Source organism: Strix aluco, chromosome 10 (genome assembly GCF_031877795.1).
Source record: "Strix aluco isolate bStrAlu1 chromosome 10, bStrAlu1.hap1, whole genome shotgun sequence".
NCBI lineage: Eukaryota > Metazoa > Chordata > Aves > Strigiformes > Strigidae > Strix > Strix aluco.
In genome coordinates this window covers 4,693,857-4,715,964 of record NC_133940.1, presented here as the reverse complement: position 1 = coordinate 4,715,964, position 22,108 = coordinate 4,693,857, and the positions used below count along the sequence as shown (strand labels likewise).

At 41.3% G+C, this 22,108-nt stretch overlaps 1 protein-coding gene across 1 annotated transcript; it reads right to left on the bottom strand.

Moving 5' to 3' along the window:
- Positions 1-678: 678 nt before the first annotated feature.
- Positions 679-20,926, bottom strand: CENPI (centromere protein I). The gene is made up of 21 exons (XM_074834966.1): positions 20,872-20,926; positions 18,834-19,160; positions 18,404-18,541; positions 17,309-17,427; positions 16,067-16,174; positions 14,806-14,854; positions 14,441-14,487; positions 13,663-13,752; positions 11,335-11,463; positions 10,915-11,079; positions 10,527-10,647; positions 10,233-10,321; positions 9,781-9,898; positions 9,623-9,687; positions 9,045-9,142; positions 8,514-8,649; positions 6,658-6,782; positions 5,545-5,593; positions 5,163-5,396; positions 3,892-3,933; positions 679-3,054 (listed from the first exon to the last, which is right to left on the bottom strand). Exons 2-21 carry the CDS (start codon positions 19,030-19,032, stop codon positions 2,923-2,925), a joined length of 2,253 nt encoding a protein of 750 aa, XP_074691067.1. The 5' UTR covers positions 19,033-19,160; positions 20,872-20,926; the 3' UTR covers positions 679-2,922.
- Between the last annotated feature and the right edge of the window lie 1,182 nt (positions 20,927-22,108).

Here is a 22,108-nt window from a genome sequence, read left to right as displayed (position 1 = left end):
CACACACTTGAGAGCAGACCCAAGTGACATAAAAGTATCTACTTTCTTTCTAGTGAATCATGTGGAATATAGTCCCCACGGAGGGAGGTTGCAGACCTGACCTAAACTTAAATATTCTGGGGTGCTGGTTGACCACACGAATGTGAGCCTTAAATGAGCTTTTCATCCTGCATTGTTCCTAACAAGTAGAACCACAAAACAGTTGTTGCTGTTACAGTTTCATAGTGTGTATATAAAGGCAGCACCTTACAATGGGCAGAAACAGGCACTAGAGGCAAATCACTGATTTGCCACTTACCAGGAAATGGACGGTCTTTACTATCTCCATTTTAGTCCTCAGAGCAGATGCTATGGTCAGACAAGTCTTTGAGCATATGCTTGTAGTAGAAAATGGTCAACAAAATTTACCACAGTGATTAGATGGTAAAGAGCGAGTGGGGAGATGGGGGGGAGGAAGAGGTACAGCAGCACATTCTTCCTTCAAAGGACCATTCTTCCATTCAAGTGGAGTATTAGTAAAGTCAGATATTTAGAGAAAAAATAAGAAAAAAAAGTCTCAATGTGAAAGAAGAACTATCAAGGCATACAAAGAGGCTAATCTCAAGTGCCCAGCAATACTAGGCACATCACTGCTGCATAGGAAGGATTTTCAACAGCCATCTTGACCAAAGCTCACATTAAAGTAATCTGCCGTTACTTTATTTCTGCACCTCTAAGCATCCAGCCCGTGCACTTGAATGACAAAATGGTACACAATTTGTTTAAAGACTTTTATAACACAGGGTATAATAAAAGACCTGTGATGCTGCAACAAGTCTTCCATAACGTGATTCTATGTTTTCTCAACCAAACACCAACCTCAGGGAAAACTGATCTCAGGGATCATAACCATATAACAGTCAATACAACCTAAAGGATTCTGCTGTAAGCCTCGAAATACATTGACATACGTCACGCACACTCTTAAGAATCTAGGCACCTTTCCCAACTGAAATGAAGCCTCTGGCAGCACCTTGGAGTCTGACAGGAATGCTACAGAGCTCTGCTCCTTCCACATAAACTCCAGACAGCACCCAAGTAACGTGAAGTCTGTCTTCCTGGCTAGAACTAAATGCTGCTTTGAGATGTTCTGTATTTGCTTCTTTCCCTGCTGAATAAGCCTGCCACACACAGATCTGTAACTGGGTCCGTGTCTCCACCTCATGTTTTCCTAGGGCTGTCAACCCCTCCAGCCCTATTCCTATACAGAATCCCAGTGCAGCTATACGGAAGCACAAGTCTGGTCATCGTCTGAAGACAACTGTATGGCACAAGGACAACAGCTAAGGATTAAGTTCTCCTTAAGGAATGCAGTACACAGGCTTTCCAGCATAAGTGCTAGCATTTCCAACACCTTTCCAAAGGTAGCTTCATAGAAAAATTATAAAAACAACTATGGAGCTACAGAGCTCTTCTCCTTGGATCCTTAGCTGCAACCTTTGAGTCTAACAAACAACAGGCCACACGATGACGGGGACTGCCAGCCAGCGCTGTTGGGATAGGCCTCAGCCAACAAGCTGAGCCAGCCTTTAAGGGAGGTAACTGGTTATGTGCTAGGGTCACATCTGGAAACATCCACTTGGAGGAATTTGTAATTTGTGGAGTTTCCCCTGTTGAGAAAGTATAATCAGGATTTCTGAAGATCTGTTTCTCTTGACAGAAATTAGCAAGAAGCACTTACACTAGCTGGAATAACACAGCCAGATGAGAAGGGACAATACTTTAAGCAGATCTCTCTGGAAATCTCTCTTTCAGTGACAGATTTTCTTATCCTCTGGAGACAATACAGACACACATATAAATACATATACACATATTAGCCAGATCCCCTATTTGAGCCAAGCAGTATGGTACTCAACCTAAAGCTAGTCTGATTTTGAGAGGATGAAGGAACCAAACACATCCTTAGTGGCTCTAGAGTCACTCTAAGGACCGATTCCTTTACTGGATCCAAGTACAGATTCACAACGCAGAATTCAGCATACTCTGACACATCTTTCAATTGGTTGCAACCTTGTTTTACAGCAGTAAAATAAAGTTCACTCAAATTTTGGAGACACGAGTTCAGCTTCTCCCAACTTCTGCTCAGTGTTAAAATGAAATGACAGGAGAAGATACGTTTTGTAGCAGAGTTCCTTCAAAATGGCATGTTGGAAACATTTTACAGAATATAAATTATATATATGTACACGTATAATATACAACACGTACAGAACTAAAAACACAAAAAGGAAACCTACATTTGCACTTATCAATAGAAAATGGTGAGCTGGTGGCAACTCGTTCAAGTGCTCGAATCATCAATAAACCATCAACTGAGCAACATATAAGCAATGTTAGCAAAAAGCCTCTTTTGGAAGCTTCATAATGAAAATGAAGTTCAGGAAAATCAGTTTGGTCAGCCTGTTAAAAGCCAGTATATACAAAGTGCCACAGGGAATTGGGAAACTCGTAGTGCTCCAATCAAGTACATGTACAGCATCCCTGAAGGGCTGATTCCATTGTTTCTCATTACCTACTGTCAAGGAAGGCAAAGCAGGTCAGGGATCAACATTACTTATAAATGAAGCAGCACTGCTCATTACAGTTTTGAGATGGTAGATGTTTGTTTCTCCATCAAAGCAGATACTCCAACAGAGAAAAATGTGGATGATACATAACATGTGAGTTCAGCAGCTTCAGACCAGAGTTCAGCAGGGTCAAGATGGGGTTCAGTGTTAGTGAACCAAGCCAGCCTAAGCATTCCTTCTGTGTCTTCACTCTCCTAAAATAGATGTCAGTACAAAAATGCAAATTTCCTCTGAGGAAGGAAGAATTAGTGACAGTCCCTTATACTGCGCTTTCCTGTTCCAGATGATAAAAAGGCTCCAGTGAGTCCCAGGGTCACGCCTGTGTGTTCTCTGCTTTACTGTGAGAGGCCTGGGAAACACGATTGATGCTGCTTTCAATAAAGAGCTTCAGGCCCTTTAATCCCTGCGCATAAAGATATTCCAGATACCAGTTCCACTTCTTTCCCTATAAAAACAGAAAGAATAATCAGATGTGCAGGACATAGCTTCATCTCTCTTGGGCCAGTTTGAAAAGGTCTGCAAATATCACCTTCCACAGTCAGACAACATCCATCCTAGTCTGTAAATACCCACAGGTGTACACAGGGTCATGTCCTGTTCCCAAATGCCCAAACTTTTCACTTATGCATGACACAGTCTTAGCTTGAACATTACAAATCATGATTATTTTTTTTTTTAATACATAAGATGTTTATAAATCCCAGTTCTAAAAAGGTCAAAGTCTATTGGATCAACAGTGAAGATGTCAGGAGTCAAATGAACATGGATATTAAAGTGTTCCTTCCATCACTAATGGTGATTCCTCCAGATCAGGTTTGAAGTACACTGTGATACAGGAAAGAAAACAAACTGACACTGTGCTTGCTCAGTGGAGGATCCCTGTTCAAAGCTATAACAAAGCTACATGTCCATCCCAGGAATGTAATATTAAGTTCACTGATAATAGAAATTCTGCTTTGAGTACACCAAAAATATAACTTTTTCTGGAGCCTGCAGAGAACAACAGACAACCTCATGTGCTGATACTGCACTGACTCATGGAGGAAATATATAAAAATCTCAGACCACTACCCACAGATGGCTAGATATGTAACTTCTCAGATGTTGATCTCCTCATGTTTGGCCCTGTTAAGAGACTGAAACAAAATCTAAAAGTGGAACTTTCCCCTTTCAAAATTTTGTACAGAGCATTTGTGGAATTGGTGAATATTATCACCTCATCCTCTTCTACATAGCTGCTGAAAATTGTCTGTTTTCACTTCACTAAAACAAGAAATCTTACCTTAATTAAACTGAAGTTGAAGGTGGTATCATCTGGCCAAGCCTTAAGAAGAGGAAATAAAAACAGTATCAAGTTAAGATAAAAAGTATGTCTCTGAGTGTGCTGCAGAGCAGTGCCCTCTGGTGCTCAGCACTGAAGTGTTTAAGAAGATGGCACTGCAGCTAAATATTTTTTCCTGTCTTAAGACACATCTGTGATAGCTGCTAAGCAAAATCTCTTTCTTGGTTCTGCAGTAGGAAGAATGCAAAAATTTTCCACCAGAAGGTTTTGGTCTGTTTTTTAGTTTGTTTTTTTTTTAATTTACAAAAGCTACAAAGAAGAATCAGGAAGCCTCAGAAGGGAAAGGATCTAGACAAAAGATATGAAAAACTAATCCTGCTACAACAGGAGAAAGACCAAGGAAAAAGAAGTTGTATGTAACAAAAATAATATAGCCTCTCTGAGAAAGACAAAACTTGGTTTTAACCAGCAGTAAGAGACAAACTACCTCGATTCAGGACACTGAGTATATAAACTAAGACAAATGTGTGAAGTGTTCCTAAGCAGCATTCATTGCTTCCACTTTAACCTCCGGGTTGCCTTGCTCCATTCCAGGAGCCACACCTACGCACAGCTTCAGCCTGCCAGCATTCCTCACAACAGCACAGCATCTTTGTGCACCTCTTGGACAGCCTACAAAACCTGATTTCTCAGAGCAGCATGCACATCTCGGAACAACAACTCTGGCAAGTTGCTCCTTCCATTATTCAGTAGCTGCTTTGAACACATGATGGCACCTGGAATTCAAGACAACTACTAGCAGAACTCCTACCAGACAACACAAGACCGCACCATATTTTCTTACTTCTGTACTTGAAGTAGCTACTTGTATTTCTTTTTTAATAAGCCATTCTCAAAAGCTACTGCAAGAGCCAGAAAGCACTGCTAAAAAGTTCTACCACGCACACCTGTATACAATTTAACTCTGTATTTCTTGACTTTCTGGAGTCAAGACTATTGGGAAGCTTTTACTGAATTAGTAATTTATTTCATTATTCAGCTATTTTAGTTCTAGCCTCAAAATGATAAGTACAAATTCACATCTAAAACTGTTACATTCATGCTTTCATACCATGCAAATGAAGACTATTCAAACTGTGCCACTGATCTGACACTAGAGCTCAGCTGACTCTGCAAGTCACCCAGTACAGCGAGCGACACATCTCCAGAGAAACTCTCAAGGCAGAACATCTGGTGCTGCCAAGGGCCCAAATGTTGGCCCATCCCATTACCTGCTGCAAGAAGAGGACAGCATAGCCCATCATGGCTGGATGGTAGACAATGTTAAAGCTGGTTTTGAACTCCTGCACTGCGGTTTTCTTCAGCAGTTCGTCATCCATACGAAGACCTTGAGGATGAATATCCTTCTGGAATGCAGTGGATGTCCACAGACAACCCACCATAGCTATTATGTACTGGTTGTACTCTTGGTATGTCTGGCTACTGAACTTGAATTGCAGTATTTTCTGAGGGACATGAAAACAAATCAAATAGCATCCTCAAAGCAGTCGTGTGCTCCCTCCAGTCCTTAAAAGCATGACATCTGAACCCCTCCCCTCCATAACCCAACTCCTTGCTAAGGTCCAGTCTATCACATAGATTTATCCACAATACCTTTTTATTCTGCTCATTTTCTTTTGCAGCCACCAAGTTGGTTCGATACCTGAAAAAACAAACAAAAGAGAAAGTTAGGGACCTGTTAATTTTTACTGCCTACCAGTGTTGAAAAAAGCTGGAGGAATAGATTAAGAAAGTTTATTTCTTCCACGAGAGAGATCCTCAAACTTTACTGGTTACTCAAGAGAGACATGAAAAAGAATTCAAAGGGACCTTATCACTTGGCATAGACCCACCCTTTCCAGGCAGAGCAGGGAGACACCTGATCATATTCATCTTTTAAATGATTAAGACATGACCAGTTTGCCTGGCAAAGTCATGTTCATAAAGGCAATACACAAGAATCAACATACAGCCTTAAAATCAGCAGAAAAATGCAGTGTATTTTTAAGAAAGGAGACTTTCATTCACTAAAGCAGAGAAACAGAAACCACTGGAAGTAATGCAACTTGACAGTTGTTCTATATAATAAGCACTAGCATCTCTTATTTCCCAGAGACCGTCCTGTCATGTTAATTACCCTGCAGAGTCCTTAGAGAAAAAGCCACATGGAGAGCCCTGTGCCAGCTGTCAGCAATTGGCTACTCTCCTTCTCAGATGCAACCACTGGAACTAACAAGGCCAAGAACAGCAGCCATGTTCGTGGATCCTGCAGAGAGCTAAACAGTGCTGACTTTGGACCTGCAGGCAGCACAAGGCATCCCAAATTCCCACAGAGTCTGGAGGTGGCAAGGAAAAGCTCAAGTCTAGCAGTCAAAGCACAGGGGTGAGAAGTTGTATAGTTAACTACTAGTGATTCCAGCTGGCTGACTTAAGTTCTCTCAAAACAATATGGGAATTCTTTCCTTCACATATCAAACATATGGAAATAATCCTAGGGAAGAGGTCAGAATCCTGTTATTTTGCATAACAGACTGGAAAAAAAAAAAAAAGAGAGTAGGACCTACAGATATAAAATCTTGTTATGAAAGTTGGGCACAGCTGGAACTTTCACCTTTGCCTTGTATGGTAAGAAAAAGTAGATTTCAGATTTTACACCAAAATCATTTCATTTCCAAAAGACTGAAAGAGAAGACAAGGAGTCCCTACAGCCCACACCATTTGTAGTACCTGTACATAATGTAGCAGAGCTGATTCAAGCTTACAGAATCCATGCTGAGAAGCGCCGGGTAGAAGACTCCAGCAGGAGGCATTATCAGCAAAGGCAGACTGTACCTCAGATACATGTCACACACCTGCAAGAATGCACCCATGCAGATTATTACTGCCATTAACAAACCCTGAAGTGTCTAAGAGCAAAAGAGAGCACGACACTGCATTCCAGCCAGCTCCATCAACTTCACCTAGGAGGAAAGGCCAGGGTGAAGTAATCCCATTTATTTTCTTCTCAGGATGAGACATATTCACCAGTTCACATCTCAGTCTCTGCTTCAACCATTTAGGTGTACCATATGTTTTGACATGGTTAGAGAGTCAAATCTATCCAGATTCCCGTAAAAAAGCAGCAGCCATTTGTTTCTGATTTTTTAGATCATTCTGACATATGTAGCTGGGATTGTGCTAGACCTGACCTTGCGCCAAACAGACCGTACATCTCTTCCAAGTGGGAAATTAAATCTTTCTGTTTGATCTTACTGGAACTGCATGAGCACACGATAAAGCTTTGCTCCAAGAAGAGATGATATGGCCACAAAACATGGGTTTATTATCAGACTCACGTTTAGAATTTAAGGTTGAGTTTCAAGTAAAAAAGACATTTTAAAATTTCTGCAGATTTAACAAGACCTTCAACTACAATGACAGTCTTAAAGTATGGATAAATAATTGAAAGCAATATTGCTGTAGCTTAAGATATTACTGTCCTCTGTGGCCACAGTAGCTGTTCCCCAAGGCACGATGCATACCTTCCTGAAGGGCATTCTCAGAAGAGTAGTGGTCTAAGAATACACACATCTAGTTACTAGAGCTCAGACCATAAACAATTAAGCTGTGACAGCCTGCCATCCTGAAGATGAATGTTTTACATTTTGTTAAATTAGGCACAACAATTGTTTTAGGAATCCTTTCCCTAATCTCATAACAGACTTTTCACTAAAGATTGTTTGCCAGACATTCCCCTTTCCTCTTGCCCTCAGTACAGCTATACCATGTAAGGTATAGGCAGATATTTGTACGTAACTGAATTACTGGTATTTTCAGAAATCTAGACTTTACTTAATATCTCAGCTGCATGATTTTAGAAATCTCTGGAGTTCTGAATACATAATCCTAGTTGTCTGCTAGAGCACCAATAATCAAAGGGTGCATGATCCTCTGTATATTCCCACAAAATGAGCATTTACTGAAACACACTGTCTTATGCAAATGTTGTTGCCCATTAGTTTTGTGCATTTTTAATGAACAGTTTAATTACAAGCAGATCCCAGAACTATCATTGTTTTTTCAAATCTTCACAATTTCATCCAAACTGTAGAAGCAACAACAGCATGGCTGAAGTTCACATGGCAGTAAGCACATCTGCAGAGAGGATGTGAGGAAGCCAGAGAATAGGCTTAGGCCTATTTGATGCTGCTTAGTTTGTCTACAGTATAAACTAGGGAAAAAACTGCATTTTTTAAGGGAACATTTAAGGAAAAAAATCAGGATATGTTGTTTGAAATTGAACTGAATATTGTTATTTTCTCTAAATTAGCATTGAAAAAGCATGTTATGCCATATTGTTACTTCCCCTTCCACAGTTCACCTCTGACTTAAGAGTAACCACTTTCTAGAAGCATATTTAGATATGCCTATGGATGCAACAGCAGCAGTGATCACCTGTAGGTCTACCAAGTATTTGGCACATTCTTGCATTTAATCACAAAGTTCTGCAAACTCTAATGAAGATGATGTTTTGATGCTCTAGCTTAAAAAAATGCAAACAGCCTTAGAGTATTGGGATTTTGAAAGACGAATGGGATACATACAGTCTCATAGAAATCCAGGATGAAGTACAGGAGGAAAGTAGGATTGTTTTCCAAACGCAATGCTACAGTAGAGATCCACCCAACAAATTGGATCAGTTCAGCCACCACATTCACTAGTCCAGAAAGGGTGGTGTTCCTGCAGCAATGACATGACATAACATTAGTATATACACCTCTTTGGAAACAGTAAAAAGGAGAAATGGTGAAACAGAAATTGAAGTTTATCTTTCTGCCCCACCAAGCATTCAGCAACATGCATTTGTTCTTCCATATACCCAGTAACACGTTACCAACATTATTACAAAAGTGTTACAAGGAGTTTGACTTTGGGATGTTTTGATTTTCAGTGTCAATAGAAACACTTTCAAAGAGAAAGAACAGGATTGATGAGGTAGCTTACAATGTAGCAGAAACATTACAGCATTATTAACCTTCTAGCTGGTCTTTATGGTAGGTGATAGGGCTAGAATATGTATCTACACTAGTAAACAATGCACAGAACACTATTACATTTATTTCAGACAAACTTACAAAGAACAGACTTGAGAGTCAGATGCTGAATCCAGATGAATCACATGCCAATTTAACCAGTTCTGCAACAGCTCTTTCAGGCTCTCAAGAACACTGCACTGCAAGAGGAAAAATGCAACAGATTTATGACAATTTGCATAAGTGAATAATACTAAACAAAAAATGCCATGAGAATTGACATGTACAAGGAGAGACATCAAGTTTCTCAGGACCACAAAGAGCAGTGAGATAATTGCATGTCCCCTTGAACTGAATGTATGCATCACACAGCTTTTCCTGGAGAATGCAAGTTTCAAATACTGAGTTAAAATTGCAATAAAACAAACCAGCTATTGTCTTGTGTACTATCAGTTATTTTTATTTCCAGTGCCCCAGTTTAATTCCAGTCAAAAAAGAAAATCTCAAAGGCACTCAAATTCCCAAAGAAGTTATGTTGTAAGTATAAATTTTACTCTCATTTGGGCACAGACTTCCCCAAAAGAAACCCTCTATACAGTCCCTCAGACTGCTACACTTGGCACAAGGGCAGATAGCAGTATCAACTAGAAGTAAACAGCCACTATACTCACTTAAATTACCTTAAAGTAAAGGGATGATGTAAAAAAGAGCTGTGCCAGGGGATCATAGAGATGTGACTTCATTTCTGAAACAAATGAGAAAGCAGTATGATATCTGTGCACAAATTCTATCTCTGAAGATCACTGTCCAGCCTCACCCAAGGATCTGCAACACATACCAGAGAAGCTGCCGAGGGGGATCCAACTCACAAGTCTGAGGATTTGTGATCGGCAGCAGAAGCCATCCCAGAGAGGAAGGCTCTTATACAGGAACTCTTCACAGGAAGAAAATCCCTCCTACAAAGCAGATGATGAGCATTCAAAAACTCATCTCATATGCCTGCACCTTGCCATGCTCACTTCATCCTGGAGAAAGGAAGAGGCTTACACCTCCCCTCCTGCCATACAATTCACCAGCACATTCAAATTACCATTCTCAATTTCATTCTCAAATTATCTTTCCTGCAGAAAACAAGGCCATCTCCAGAATACTGACTTGCTATAGGAATATTTATTTTTATTACTTGAGACACTGTCACTTGTCAGAGATACTATATGAAACAGGCAAGTCCCAAGAGTACTTTAAAGGAAGACTTCGTGAAACCCTTGATTTCACAAAGCAGGCACTTACCTGCAAGAAACACTCTGTCTTGTAGACAGTTTCTAGGAATTCCTTGAATTCATCTTCATATTGGTTATCAGCCACACACCAGGTGCATTCTAAACAGGAGAAAATACTGTATTTGAATGTGAACACAGCAAGAATAAGCACAATCAGAAACAAAATTCAGTTCTCCTCCAGTAGTTATTTTAACACTAGGTGATTATCACTATAAATCTGAATAGACAAGTACCATTATTGAAAGGTGAAAAGCCTCAGACATCCTTTACCTCCCTACCATGCAAGAGAATACCAAGTTCCTACCCTCCTGAAGAGTCTGGCCCATCCAGTAATTGAGCCTCAGGTAAACAGATTCATCTTTGATGCAATTCATGTAGTGAAGCAATAAGGGGTTTGTTAGCACAGAACCCATCTGGGAAGGAAACTGCAAGAGAAATCAATAAAAAAATAGTTATTCAGCATTTACATCAGCAAATTGCCAGAGAATCTCATTCTATCAGAGTTGTCCAATCCTTTTACTGGCAGCAAGACCATCTCCAGGACTCATTCATCACCCTCAGGTAGGACTAGATGCTCTGTTAGAACTAAGTAGCCCACACACTATTCACATATAAACAGGGCATCGAGGAATAAATATCCTTTGATCTCTCAAAACACTCAGTGAGTTTACCGAGACCTTTTTGAAACTCACCTCCAGATGGTGGATATTTTCTAGGAGCTGAGGAAAGGTCTGCAGCTGCTCCACTGGAAAAGACTTATTTGTACTGTACAAGTCAACATGGTTCTTTCCCCTGTCCTGTTCTAAATTATTTCTGTTTGTACTGCTTGCAGGTATAAACAACTGTGTATTCCATTTCTGTAGAAAAGAAACATGAATAGCAATGACTGTTTCCAATGCAATGAAGTGCACTTGTGACTAGTGCTCCCATAAAGACCATGTTTTGCAGAAAAGGTATCCATGCTTTCATTATAATGGGAATGCTGCATTTCTATATAGCTACTTCACCCTTCCCAGTGCTGAAATAAAGTCCAAGCCCCATTATTTGCCAATATTCATAACAAAACCGGCTACTTGGCCCCTTCTAGGGTCTACTTCAGGCCCACAACCTACCCTTTTTCGTGACTGAGGTTGAGCTGTGCCTAAAAACAGTGGCTGGGACAGTGGAGAGTTGCCCTGGCTTCTTTGCCTGATTGCATTGATTGCTGCTTTCCATGGGCCCTCTGAATTCTTGAAGTAAGTCTGAAAACATAAACCAGACGTCTATGGAAGAAGCCAAACTAAGACAAAGTGACAGGAAGATCAGTTTCTATTCTGATAAATGTCTCCACAATGGTGTATATACACTCAGCTCTGCCTGACAGACCAAGAGGCTAGGTTTTCACAGCACAGAACTCCTGTCATTCCTCAGTTTCATTACCTTTTGACAATAATTGAATAGTTATGCTTTTATTTTCTTCTGAAATGATATTCAGTTTTTCAGAAGAGATCTCCAACACTTCTGATTTATAACCCTCATTCAGATCAGTCATCAATTCATACAGTAAATCCTAAGTATACATTTAAAATAAAATATGGCCAAGGTATATTTACGCAAGTTACTAGGAAAGCTTCCCAAACTCAGCGTCAGTGATACCCAAACTGAGAATTTGATTATTCATTGAATTGTTCTAATTAATGTAGATACTACAGCTAAAGAAAAAACTGGAAAAATGAACCCAACACCTTTTCTGCACAAAACTTATTTTTTGTCACTTGAGTTGCAATCAGTCTTTAAATCCCAGTCAAGTGCCAAGCCATCACAAAAGCGTTCACATTGTTTTGGTCCTAGGTAATCAATACAAGTCAACACAGCATGTTCATAAAAACAGCCAAAGACATATTTGGGGTTTAGTTGCTAGTTACTTACTTCACTTCTGTGCATACCAAAAAATTTTAATTCTCTAACAGATGACTATGCAGCACAATGCAAACTATGAATTTATAGAGTGAAGTACACAAAGCAGATGGAATTAAAACAAATTTTCTTTTATAGAAACACAACTTGCCTACATATAAATTCTCTTCTAAAAAAACAAAACAAAACCAAACCCTAAATCTATACCACTGAAGTATTGAGAGAAAATTTGTTGCAGAATTTAGGTCTTGCCTGCTGCTATTTTCTGTTATATATTCAGTTTCTGCTACATATATTCTACTCTGTCAAAGGGCTAAGCATACACATAGGCCCCTCTAAAAGCAGAGTCATATTTTTTGCTGTTATCTTGAAGCTCTGACAAATCAGCTTACCACATTTTTTCCCCACATTTTTTCCTCTTTCTATGACATAGACTTTCCAAGTGGGAAGATACTGACTGACTTCCATTGTTATTTGTGCTTGAGAAAGTCAGCAATTTGGACAATGCCTTGTACAAATCATAGAATGTTTTGGGTTGGAAGGGACCTTAAAGATCATCTAGCTCCAACACCCCTGCTGTGGGCAGGGACACCTTCCACTAGACCAGCTTTTCAACACTTTCAGGGAGGGGGCAGCCACAACTTTTCTGGGCAACTTATTCCAGTCTCTCACCACCCTCACAGTAAAGAATTTCTTCCTTATATCTAATTGAAACCTGACCTCTTTCAATTTAAAACCGTTACCCCTTATCCTATCCCTATACCCCCTGAACAAGAGTCCCTCCCCCCTTTCCTGTAGCCCCTCTCAGTCCTGGGAGGCCGCTCTAAGGTCTCCCCGGAGCCTTCTCTTCTCCAACTGAACCCCCCCAACTCTCTCAGCCTGTCCTCACAGGGGAGGTGCTCCAGCCCCCCGAGCATCTTCGTGGCCTCCTCTGGCCCCGCTCGAGCAGGTCCGTGTCCTTCTGATGTTGGTGCCCCCAGAGCTGCACCCAGCACTGCAGGGGGGGCCTCATGAGAGCAGAACAAAGGGGAGAATCCCCTCCCTGTACCTGCTGCCCACACTGCTCTGGGTGCAGCCCAGGACACAGTTGGCTTTCTAGGCTGTGAGTGCGCATTGCTGGCTCACAGTCAGTTTTCCATCTACTAATACCCCCAAGTTCTTCTCCTTGGGGCTGCTCTCAATCCACTCATTGCCCAGCCTGAATTTCTGCACAGGATTGCCCCGACCCATCTACAGGACAGTTTATTTCCTGAAGAACTTAACATTATGTGAAACAAGTCAAAACCAGCAAGAACACCAAATGGAGGATTAAAGTCATCCTCATAAGGATAAAGGTAGATGCCGTTCCATTACAAATTGTCTCATTGTGCTGAAGATGAAACAAAATCGAAGGCAAAGAATCCTCATCTAAACCTGATTTTACTCAGTGAAAAGAGAAAATAGAATTAATCTTCAGCACCAAATCACGCGATAGATAAATGGAAAGCTCAGTACAAATACTGTCATAAGTACTGGTTCCGAATAGATTAAATCCAATTCCTTACCTTCATTTTCCCAGGAAGGGTTATGGTCACAAGCTCAGGACAGAAGAGTTTGTAAAGTGATAGTAGAGCCTGCAGATGAGACTGCATCCCCTGTCAAATAGCAGAACAAGAGGGAAAACATGTGGGATATGTTTTTAATATAGAAACTAAATACTGTCTTCTAGAAGAAAAAAAACAACCCAGTGATCACTAAAAGCTTTCTAAAGCTACATATCAGTAAGTAACCATAGATGAACAACTGAAAATGAAAGGAAGAACAGAAACTGTGCCAATGAAATACAGGGATTGAAGAAGAAACTTTCTGTAGTCATACCTAATAAAAAGGAATTTAATCAAAACTATGAAAAATAGTCTTCTGCTGTCTAAATGCTCCAAAAACATGTTACTACAACTAGTTCTTTCTTACAAGAAAGGGAGCAAGGTCCTCTACAATCTTACATTTCTCAATCATCTTTTATACCACTTGAAAAAGGAAGATGAATAGAAAATTGAAGATGGTAACAGATAAATGAAGCTGCCCCTTGCTTTAGAGATTTTACCACATCTAGCCATAAAACGTATGGCTTTGTGCATGCCATTGCATGTGCTCACAAAACACAAATGAAAATTAGGGATGCATATGCAAGACAAGCCCTGATGTTACAGCTACAACCTCCAATTCCAAGTCTAACCCTGTCCCGAGACACCAGCCACTCTTCTCTATCCTGTAAAGATGTTAGTCTTACAAACTGCATTATTAACCGCAGTTAAAACTCCACAAGATTTGAAATAAACTCACCATTTTTGCTTGGAGGTCAAGCAGTCTCCTAATCCGAAAAGGCCTGACTGGAAATAAAATTACAAACACAATGGATTAAAAAACCACTGTATCAGACATTTAAGGAAAAATGCAATATCACTTTTATTATACCAGTGATTTTGCAAAGCAAGCAGAATGAATCAGACTTATTTCTAGGCTAACAGACAGGTTTCCAATTCAGAAAGTGTTAAACAAATCAGGCTTAACTACTACTCATGCTTCATTGCCTTAAAAGCAATATATTGGCTAGTCATTGTATTAGCTCCATTGGAAGAAAAGACAATGCCAGCAAACAGAATAAGAAACAAAACAGTATTCCATCTCACACCATTGGATAGACTCACCATTTTCTTTCCTGGTCAGCAGGTAGAGCAGGTGGCAGACATAGGGGCACTGCAAAGAAGAGGCAGCAATGAACTATCCTGCGGGCGCAGACTGCTAACCAGGATAGGCTTCACAGTTTCACTCAGCTGGCTGCCTCAAGTTATCTCTGCATGCCCACTGGGGCAGAGCATACCCTACTTCCCTTGGAAAGCAGCATGGTTTTTTACGTGTCACATATCAGTTTTATTTAGAAACATTATCTGCTCTACAAGCACGCCCTATAGTAATCAAGCTCCGCAGTGAGCTCGGATCTTGATTTTTGGAACATGATCTAGATATTTCAGGAGTCAGTGAAAGTATAATTACATTTTCAAACAGAAAGGCACCTTTGAATCAAAATAATTTATTAGACCTTCTAACTACAGTTGAGGTTGTAAGGGTCTTTAATCAGTTTCACACCAACCCTGGTGCACTTCCAATTAGCCCATCATGCCTGGAAATGCTATTTTAAACAATAACTTAAATCCAGTTTTATGAAAAGATTATAACTAATGTTAACCTAAAACCATTAAAAACTTTGCAAGAAATATAACTCAGAACTTTGGGAGCTTTAAAAGTTTTAACCACAAAATATCCTAAACTGAAAGAATATTAACAATTTCTTATTTAATATGACTGCCAAGATCATCTTAATACAAACTGAATCCAAACACCTCAATATTCCAGCAGCTGGATTTTACAGCTGCCCTATAGCAGAAATCTCCTGATTGCTTGTTCTTATTTAAGCTACATTTCAAATCAATTAATTAGAACAGCATTTAGTTTTTCACCTTTAAATAAACATTGCCCTAAAAGTTGGGGGTTTTTTTGCCCAAGGTATGCAAGCCAGTTTCTCCCCAGGAGCGGGAGACTTCCCTTGCTGATGTCTGACATCAAAGGCAACCCCAGAGACTGCAGTGTCATAGTTAATCTTGGGAATTTAGAGAGAATATACTGTCCCTCTGATGCAAAATAGCAATTCTTGGAAAAATGTTTAAACAACCAGACCACAGCACTGAAACTAAAATAATCGTACAGTACTTTCCTGTTTCTGAATCTAAATGCTAATTAGATTCAGCAATCTTAGAACACAAAATGAAAAAAAAGAAAACAAATTCCAGCCATCAGAAAATGTTCTCTAACCAACAGCTATTCCAGACTAGTTCTAGCATTCATATGCATACTACTAATGAACATTTAGGTTTATTTTGCCGGTTTCATATATTCTTCGGCTCTCCTTACCATCTTCTCATCTTGCAGGAAGGAAAAGAAGAAACCATAGAGGGCATGAATTTGTTCCTTGTGATCAATGAAGTCAAACACTGTGATCAGCCATTTTAAAAAAAGCAGCTGCAGATAGGAAAAAAGCCATATAACATTAAGTGATGGGCAAAGGCAAGACAGACCAGTCCTTAGCCAATTTAAGAGACACAATCATTAAGGATACATACCACTCTCAAGGGCAACCAAGATAGCTACATGTGAACAGTGCAGGGATAATTCAGCTGTGGAAGAAAGCCTGGCAAAAGCACCAACTGCCATATCAGAATGGAAAAAGCAGCTCAGTTCTGAATATCTGCTACCCCTCAGATATGATCCAAGGGCCCTTCACTACAAGACAGACATTGAGGTGCTGGAGCCTGTCCAAAGAAGAGCAGTGGAGCTGGTGAAGCTTCTGGAGCACAAGTCTTATGAGAGGCAGCTGAGGGAACTGGGGGTGTTTAGCCTGGAGAGAAGGAGGCCCAGGGGAGACCTTATCACTCTCTACAACTACCCCAGAGGAGGTTGTAGCAAGGTGGGTGTCAGTCTCTTCTCCCAAGTAACAAGCGATAGGACGAGAGGAAATGGCCTCAAGTTGCACCAGGGGAGGTTTAGATTGGATATTGGGAAAAATTTCTTCACTGAAAGGGTTGTCAAGCATTGGAACACGCTGCCCAGGGAAGTGGTTGAGTCACCATCCCTGGAGGTATTTAAAAGACATGTAGACATGGTGCTTAGGGACATGGTTTAGTGGTGGACTTGGCAGTGTTAAGCTTATGGTTGGACTTGATCTTAAAAGTCCAACTTAAATGATTCTATGATGTAAACCTTTGAGCAGACTACATGAAGACAAAAAAAAGACTGTTTTGCTAACGTGAAGACATGTTGCCACAGCCAAGATACACAGAACCTAAGGGACACCTTGCTGAAGCTCTGAAGGATGCCTTGGCATAGCTGAAGTATTTCACAGAAATGTTGGTGGAAAAATCATTCCTAAGGAATTCAGAGATACAAGACAAGTAGGAACTGTGCAAATTTCCACTCACACTTCAGAAGTATTCCTCAGTTCCCATTGCTGTTCCAGCAATGGGGGTGTCTGCCAATCTTTCTAAATGACAGTATCTCAGTACATTAAAACCTCAGGATTTTTGCTTCCTGCAAATAATCTGTCCTTATCATTCCTGTGCAGAAAGCAATAAGTACTGTAAACATTTCTTAAGTTACCTGAATGTTGCCTGAGCATTTGCCAACGCACAGCCAAGACACAGATGAAATGATAGAACTTTCTGGTATTACTGAGGCTGGAACCAGGCTCTTCAGTAAACAAGTGTTCACTGTATCAGCTGGAAAACAAAAAATATTAAATAAGATGGTGCTCATGTACCAGGTTCCTTGATATGGTTTTGCAGCTTAGGTCAAAATCCCTCTGGACAAGATTATTGAGCTTTAGTGCTTAAAGTATCAGTGCACAAGAATCTGGTAGTGACTTACCTATACTTCAAAAAATTATGAGAAATATTTCTCTCCAGCTTAAAGAAAGAAAACGGAATATTGAGTATTTTAGTACTGAAATAGCCTTTGAACTCTTGGCAAAACAGCCAGAAGTAACAAATTTCTGGTAATATTAATCAACCAGTTCCTTCGGCCAAAGAGTATATGACCGTCAGCCAAACATCCGCAGATTAGTGTTCTGAAGATAAACTAGTAATTTTAAATCAAGAAAAACACTAAACTGCTTGCATAATGAGGAATCCTGTGTGTTGCTCTTGGGTTGGAAGGAGGGGCAAGTTTAAGTGCTTTTTTTCACTGAATATTTTATTATTTAGAAGTATAAACGGTGGCCACTATTTCTAAGAAAGCAGCATGAGGGGCTGCACTGACACTGCTGAATTGATTGTTAGGATGACATTTTAATTTTAGGAAGTTTCACTAATACAACTATGTCAGTTTGTTCAACTATTTTGATCTTGGGAAAAAGAAACCTACACAAACAGTTACAAACAAGGAAAAGACACAATGGTTGCTAAGGATACACTTTAAGCCTTTCAGAGACCTGCAATTATGGACAAAGGAAATAAGCTTTTCAAAAAATATTTGTAACAAGCCATCATATTTTTATGGATATCACTCCCCTGTAGCAAAAACTGTGATTATTTTTAACATGAACTCAGAAACTACACTGAAGCGTGCCAGAAAGACTAATTTTACGCTGAAGTACCTAAGAATACAGTCACCATAAGCACATTATGTCAAGCAGATTTGATTAGAGGGGAAAAAGACATTCACAGAAGACACACTAGCAGTATATAAGCACTTTACCAAATTTGCCACTGAGTGCCACGTTTAGCAATACATCAAATCCTTCAGGGGGTAATCCTCTCTGCAGGGCAATGCTTTCCACAGTAGCCAAGTGTTTCTGCAGAACACTGTTCTTTTTCAGTGAAACACGATCTTGAACTAGTTAGGAAAAAAAAAAAAAGATGACAAACACAAGGATAAAACAACTTCTGAACTGCAAACAAACCATTTTAAACCTCTCTGAACTGTCTCTATATATATTCCTTTTTGCAGGGTTCTTTACATAGTAACAGAAAGGGGAAAACCTTTTAAGACATTAAAGAAATATTACAGAGCTCAGGCATTAAAGAGGGAAAAACAGCAGGCAAAATTAGATGTTTTTATTATTACTATTATTAAGAATTCAGTTATTTTTTCAACCCTACATAGCTAACTTTAAAACTGCTCTTACCTTTCTCAAAGTAGCACAAAGCTTGCTCAAGAGAGTCTTGCTGTCTGTCATTTTTCTGACTGTTAGGAGTTTGATGATTCTGGACACTTTTTTCAGGGTCAATTCTCCCTCCTTTTCGCCATGCAGAGAGATCAGTCTGATTTTTACGGTGACCTTGCAGGGGCTGCTTTGGGGTCTTAGAACTCTGTCTTCGCTGCATTTTTTCAGACTCCCAGCTGAGACTGGAGAATTTTACTCATTTGTCATGTGGGTTCCAATCCTTCATTACGAAGGGGCAAGAAAATAGATCAACCTCCAACAGCTGAAGAACATCAGAGAGCCGATTCCCTGCAAGAAAAGAAAAATTTCTTTTCCTGACAAACAGATTTTAGGGGGATTCTGTATAACGTAACAGAGTAACTTCAGAGGAAATAACTTAGAGCCCTCAAAAAGATCAGACAATATACTCAGAAGACACACAGATAACAGTGTATCAAAACTCCATTGTTTCATTAAAAAAGGGGGAAAAAATTCACATCTAAAACACAAACTCCTTTTAATTAAAAAATTATCTGATAAAATTTTATATAGTCTTTTGATCCAAAAATTAACAAACAGACAGTTAGCAAAACACAATCATCAATTTTCTTCTGAGTTTATTTTGTGTATTATCAGTTTCATTCCTTGTATTGTATATGACAGTGTAATCAGTCAACAGATCATCATTTCCTGCAAGGTAACGTACAGATTTTAGAGGATCATAGCAACACTTACCTTCCTATTTTACCAAAACTAGATTCTTCTGCAGCCTTTCTACCCTGTAGCTAGGATTGAAAAAAATGTGAAATTTTGTTCAAACTTCCAAGTGAAGCACAAGAGCTACCAACACTGCAAAACTGCCTAGCTCTGGGTCAAATACAACCATTAAAAGTGGCATTTTCTCCTCAGTATGCTGGAGACATCAATCTTTTACCCACAAAACGTGGAATTTTGCTACAGTTTCCTGGATTTGGTAGAGTATGCATGCATGTCCCTGGATTGCTGGAAAGACTATCGTTTGCTTCCCAGTTTTCCTGACACAATAAACCAGAATGATCTTCAGTTCATACTCCGTCTTCAGCTCTCACTTCCTTAAGATGTTAGAATCATCCCTATTTTCCTATAGGTTTGTCACTAACTTCCCCGTGCAGCACACCAAGAACAAATCTCTGGCTAGCTACGTGAAGAACTCTGAAACACACACTGATGTAGGCACACAGGGTTTTCATGTTTACAAACGAAATCTCCTGACTTCAGGTAAAATGTACCCCTCGGTATTAAAGGGCAACACCAAGCACAACAGAACTCCCACAAAGATGCTTTACATGACAGACACTAAGAATAACTGAGATGCTTCAAAACAGTGAAAATTCCTGATAGCAACTACAGCAAGGTTAGGTTGGCATGAGCTAGGCTGACATGTAAGAGTTGCAGAAAGCTGGAATCTTACTTGTTACATCCCGAATCACCTCAGCACACTGTAAGATGTTCAGGAAACAGGCCGAGCTAACAGTCCTCGGTTACCACACTGGGGTACGACAGCTTTCTCAGATCGCTTAGAACCCGCTCTACCTGTTGTTTTTTTTTCCTTTTGCGTTGCAGGAATTCTAGCAGAAAGGTTTGATGGGGAAGAGAGCGCCACCAGACCCTAAAGCAGAGCTAAACAGACTGGCTGGGAGGCCACTTGCCACCCGCGAGCCCTCCATTGCACAGCTCTTCAGCACTAGTCACCTCCACAGGGATATTTGGCACGAACACCCCTTCCCCTCCTCCCCAGCCGACACACACCCCCCCTTCCCCTCCAGCTCTCCCCTGGGCGCCCCCGCAGAGCCCTCGCTAGTGCTCTGTCCGCCGGCGCGGGGAGCAGCCCTGAGGGAACGGATAGAGCCGAGGCCCTGCCGGCCCAGCCCCACCGCCGCGCCCAGGCACGCCGACCCCGAGGCCCCAGGAGCGGCGGCAAGGACCCCCCGCCCCGGGGAAGGGCCCCCAGCCGCGGGGCCCAATCCACAGCCCCGGTTACCTCCTGCCAGCGCGGCTCCAACCGTCCCGCAGTTCAAACCTCCGCGCCGCGCCCCACGCATGCGCAATGCCCGCCACGCAGGGCCGCGCCGCCGCCGCCGCCTCCTCCTCCCGCGCATGCGCAGTGCGTGCGTGTGCGTACATGCCTGCATGTGCGTGTACGTGCGTGTGTACGTGCGTGCGTGCGTGTGCGTGCGTGTGGCGGGGGGCCGGGCCGCGGGGGGGAGGCCCGGAGGCCCAGGCGGGACCGGCTGCGGGGAGGGTGTCATTAAGGTTGGGAACTGAGGAGCGGCGGCCGCAGGCAGGCAGTGCTCCTTTTCATCCCGCTTTTAACAGGCAGGCGGAGGGGCCCGGGCAGGCCCTGCGGTGCCGCGGGCGGTGTCGGTGAGCCCTCAGGGTAGGCCGCAGCTCTGCCCGCCGCCTCTGGCAAACCCCTGCCCGCAGCCAGGTGCGGCGGGGAAACGCGGGCGCTAGAAGGTGGCTGCGAGTGGATGAGGCTGACGGGAATTAAATCATGGTCTTGGAGAGAAAAAAATAACGCGGAAGCAGGGGGGGACACACACCTAAATGAGCATCGTCGTCTTACAAAAGGACTAAATCAGTTCTTGGCGCCTTATCTTCGCTAGCAAGCGAAGGTGATTGGGAGTCCAAAAATAGTTTGCTAATGCTGGGGGGCAATGATGGAGGTCAGCCCAATATAGATAAACACAGAATTCTTGTTGCTGGACTCCAGAAGAGTCTTATCTTCCTCGGTAATAAAGCACATGTAGCACCTGCTGTGGCTCAGTAACTCATACTATTGCAAATGTGAAGGGATGGGGACATTCCTCAGAATTCACTTACAGTCTGAAGTTTTTGCAGGGATAAGCTTTGCTATGTGGAATATTTTATTATTACGGCATCTATACAGGTTTTGGTGAAGAACATTACAAAAGATAAATACACGTTTCCAAAAGCTTACCGAGTTAGATGCACGTGTGAGGGGCAGCTGGCCCAAAGGCTGCAGCAATTCAGTTACGAGTACTTTGTGTAGGAATACCCATCACGATGTGGTTTTGAGTTGGTGGTATTTTGGTTTTGAATTTAAAAGTGATTAATTAAACTCCAGTCAGGGCACGGCAGATGGAAGTAAAGCAGATTCTATATACATTTGGGATGGCCTTGAGGTAGTCTGTAAAGACGAGAGATTGTCTAACAAAAGTGGCCTTTGTTCAGGATGCACAACTGATAAGAGATAA

What these genes read in the sequence shown, in the direction of transcription:
- CENPI (XM_074834966.1), bottom strand. Translation starts at nt 19,032, where the DNA reads ATGCAGCGAAGACAGAGTTCTAAGACCCCAAAGCAGCCCCTGCAAGGT. An exon ending in CATCATCCCTTTACTTTAAG is followed by an intron (nt 9,143 to 9,622) that starts GTAATTTAAGTG and finishes TTCCTCTTGCAG; the next exon opens with TGCAGTGTTCTTGAGAGCCT. An exon ending in CTCTGCTACATTATGTACAG is followed by an intron (nt 5,594 to 6,657) that starts GTACTACAAATG and finishes TTGTTTTTTCAG; the next exon opens with GTATCGAACCAACTTGGTGG.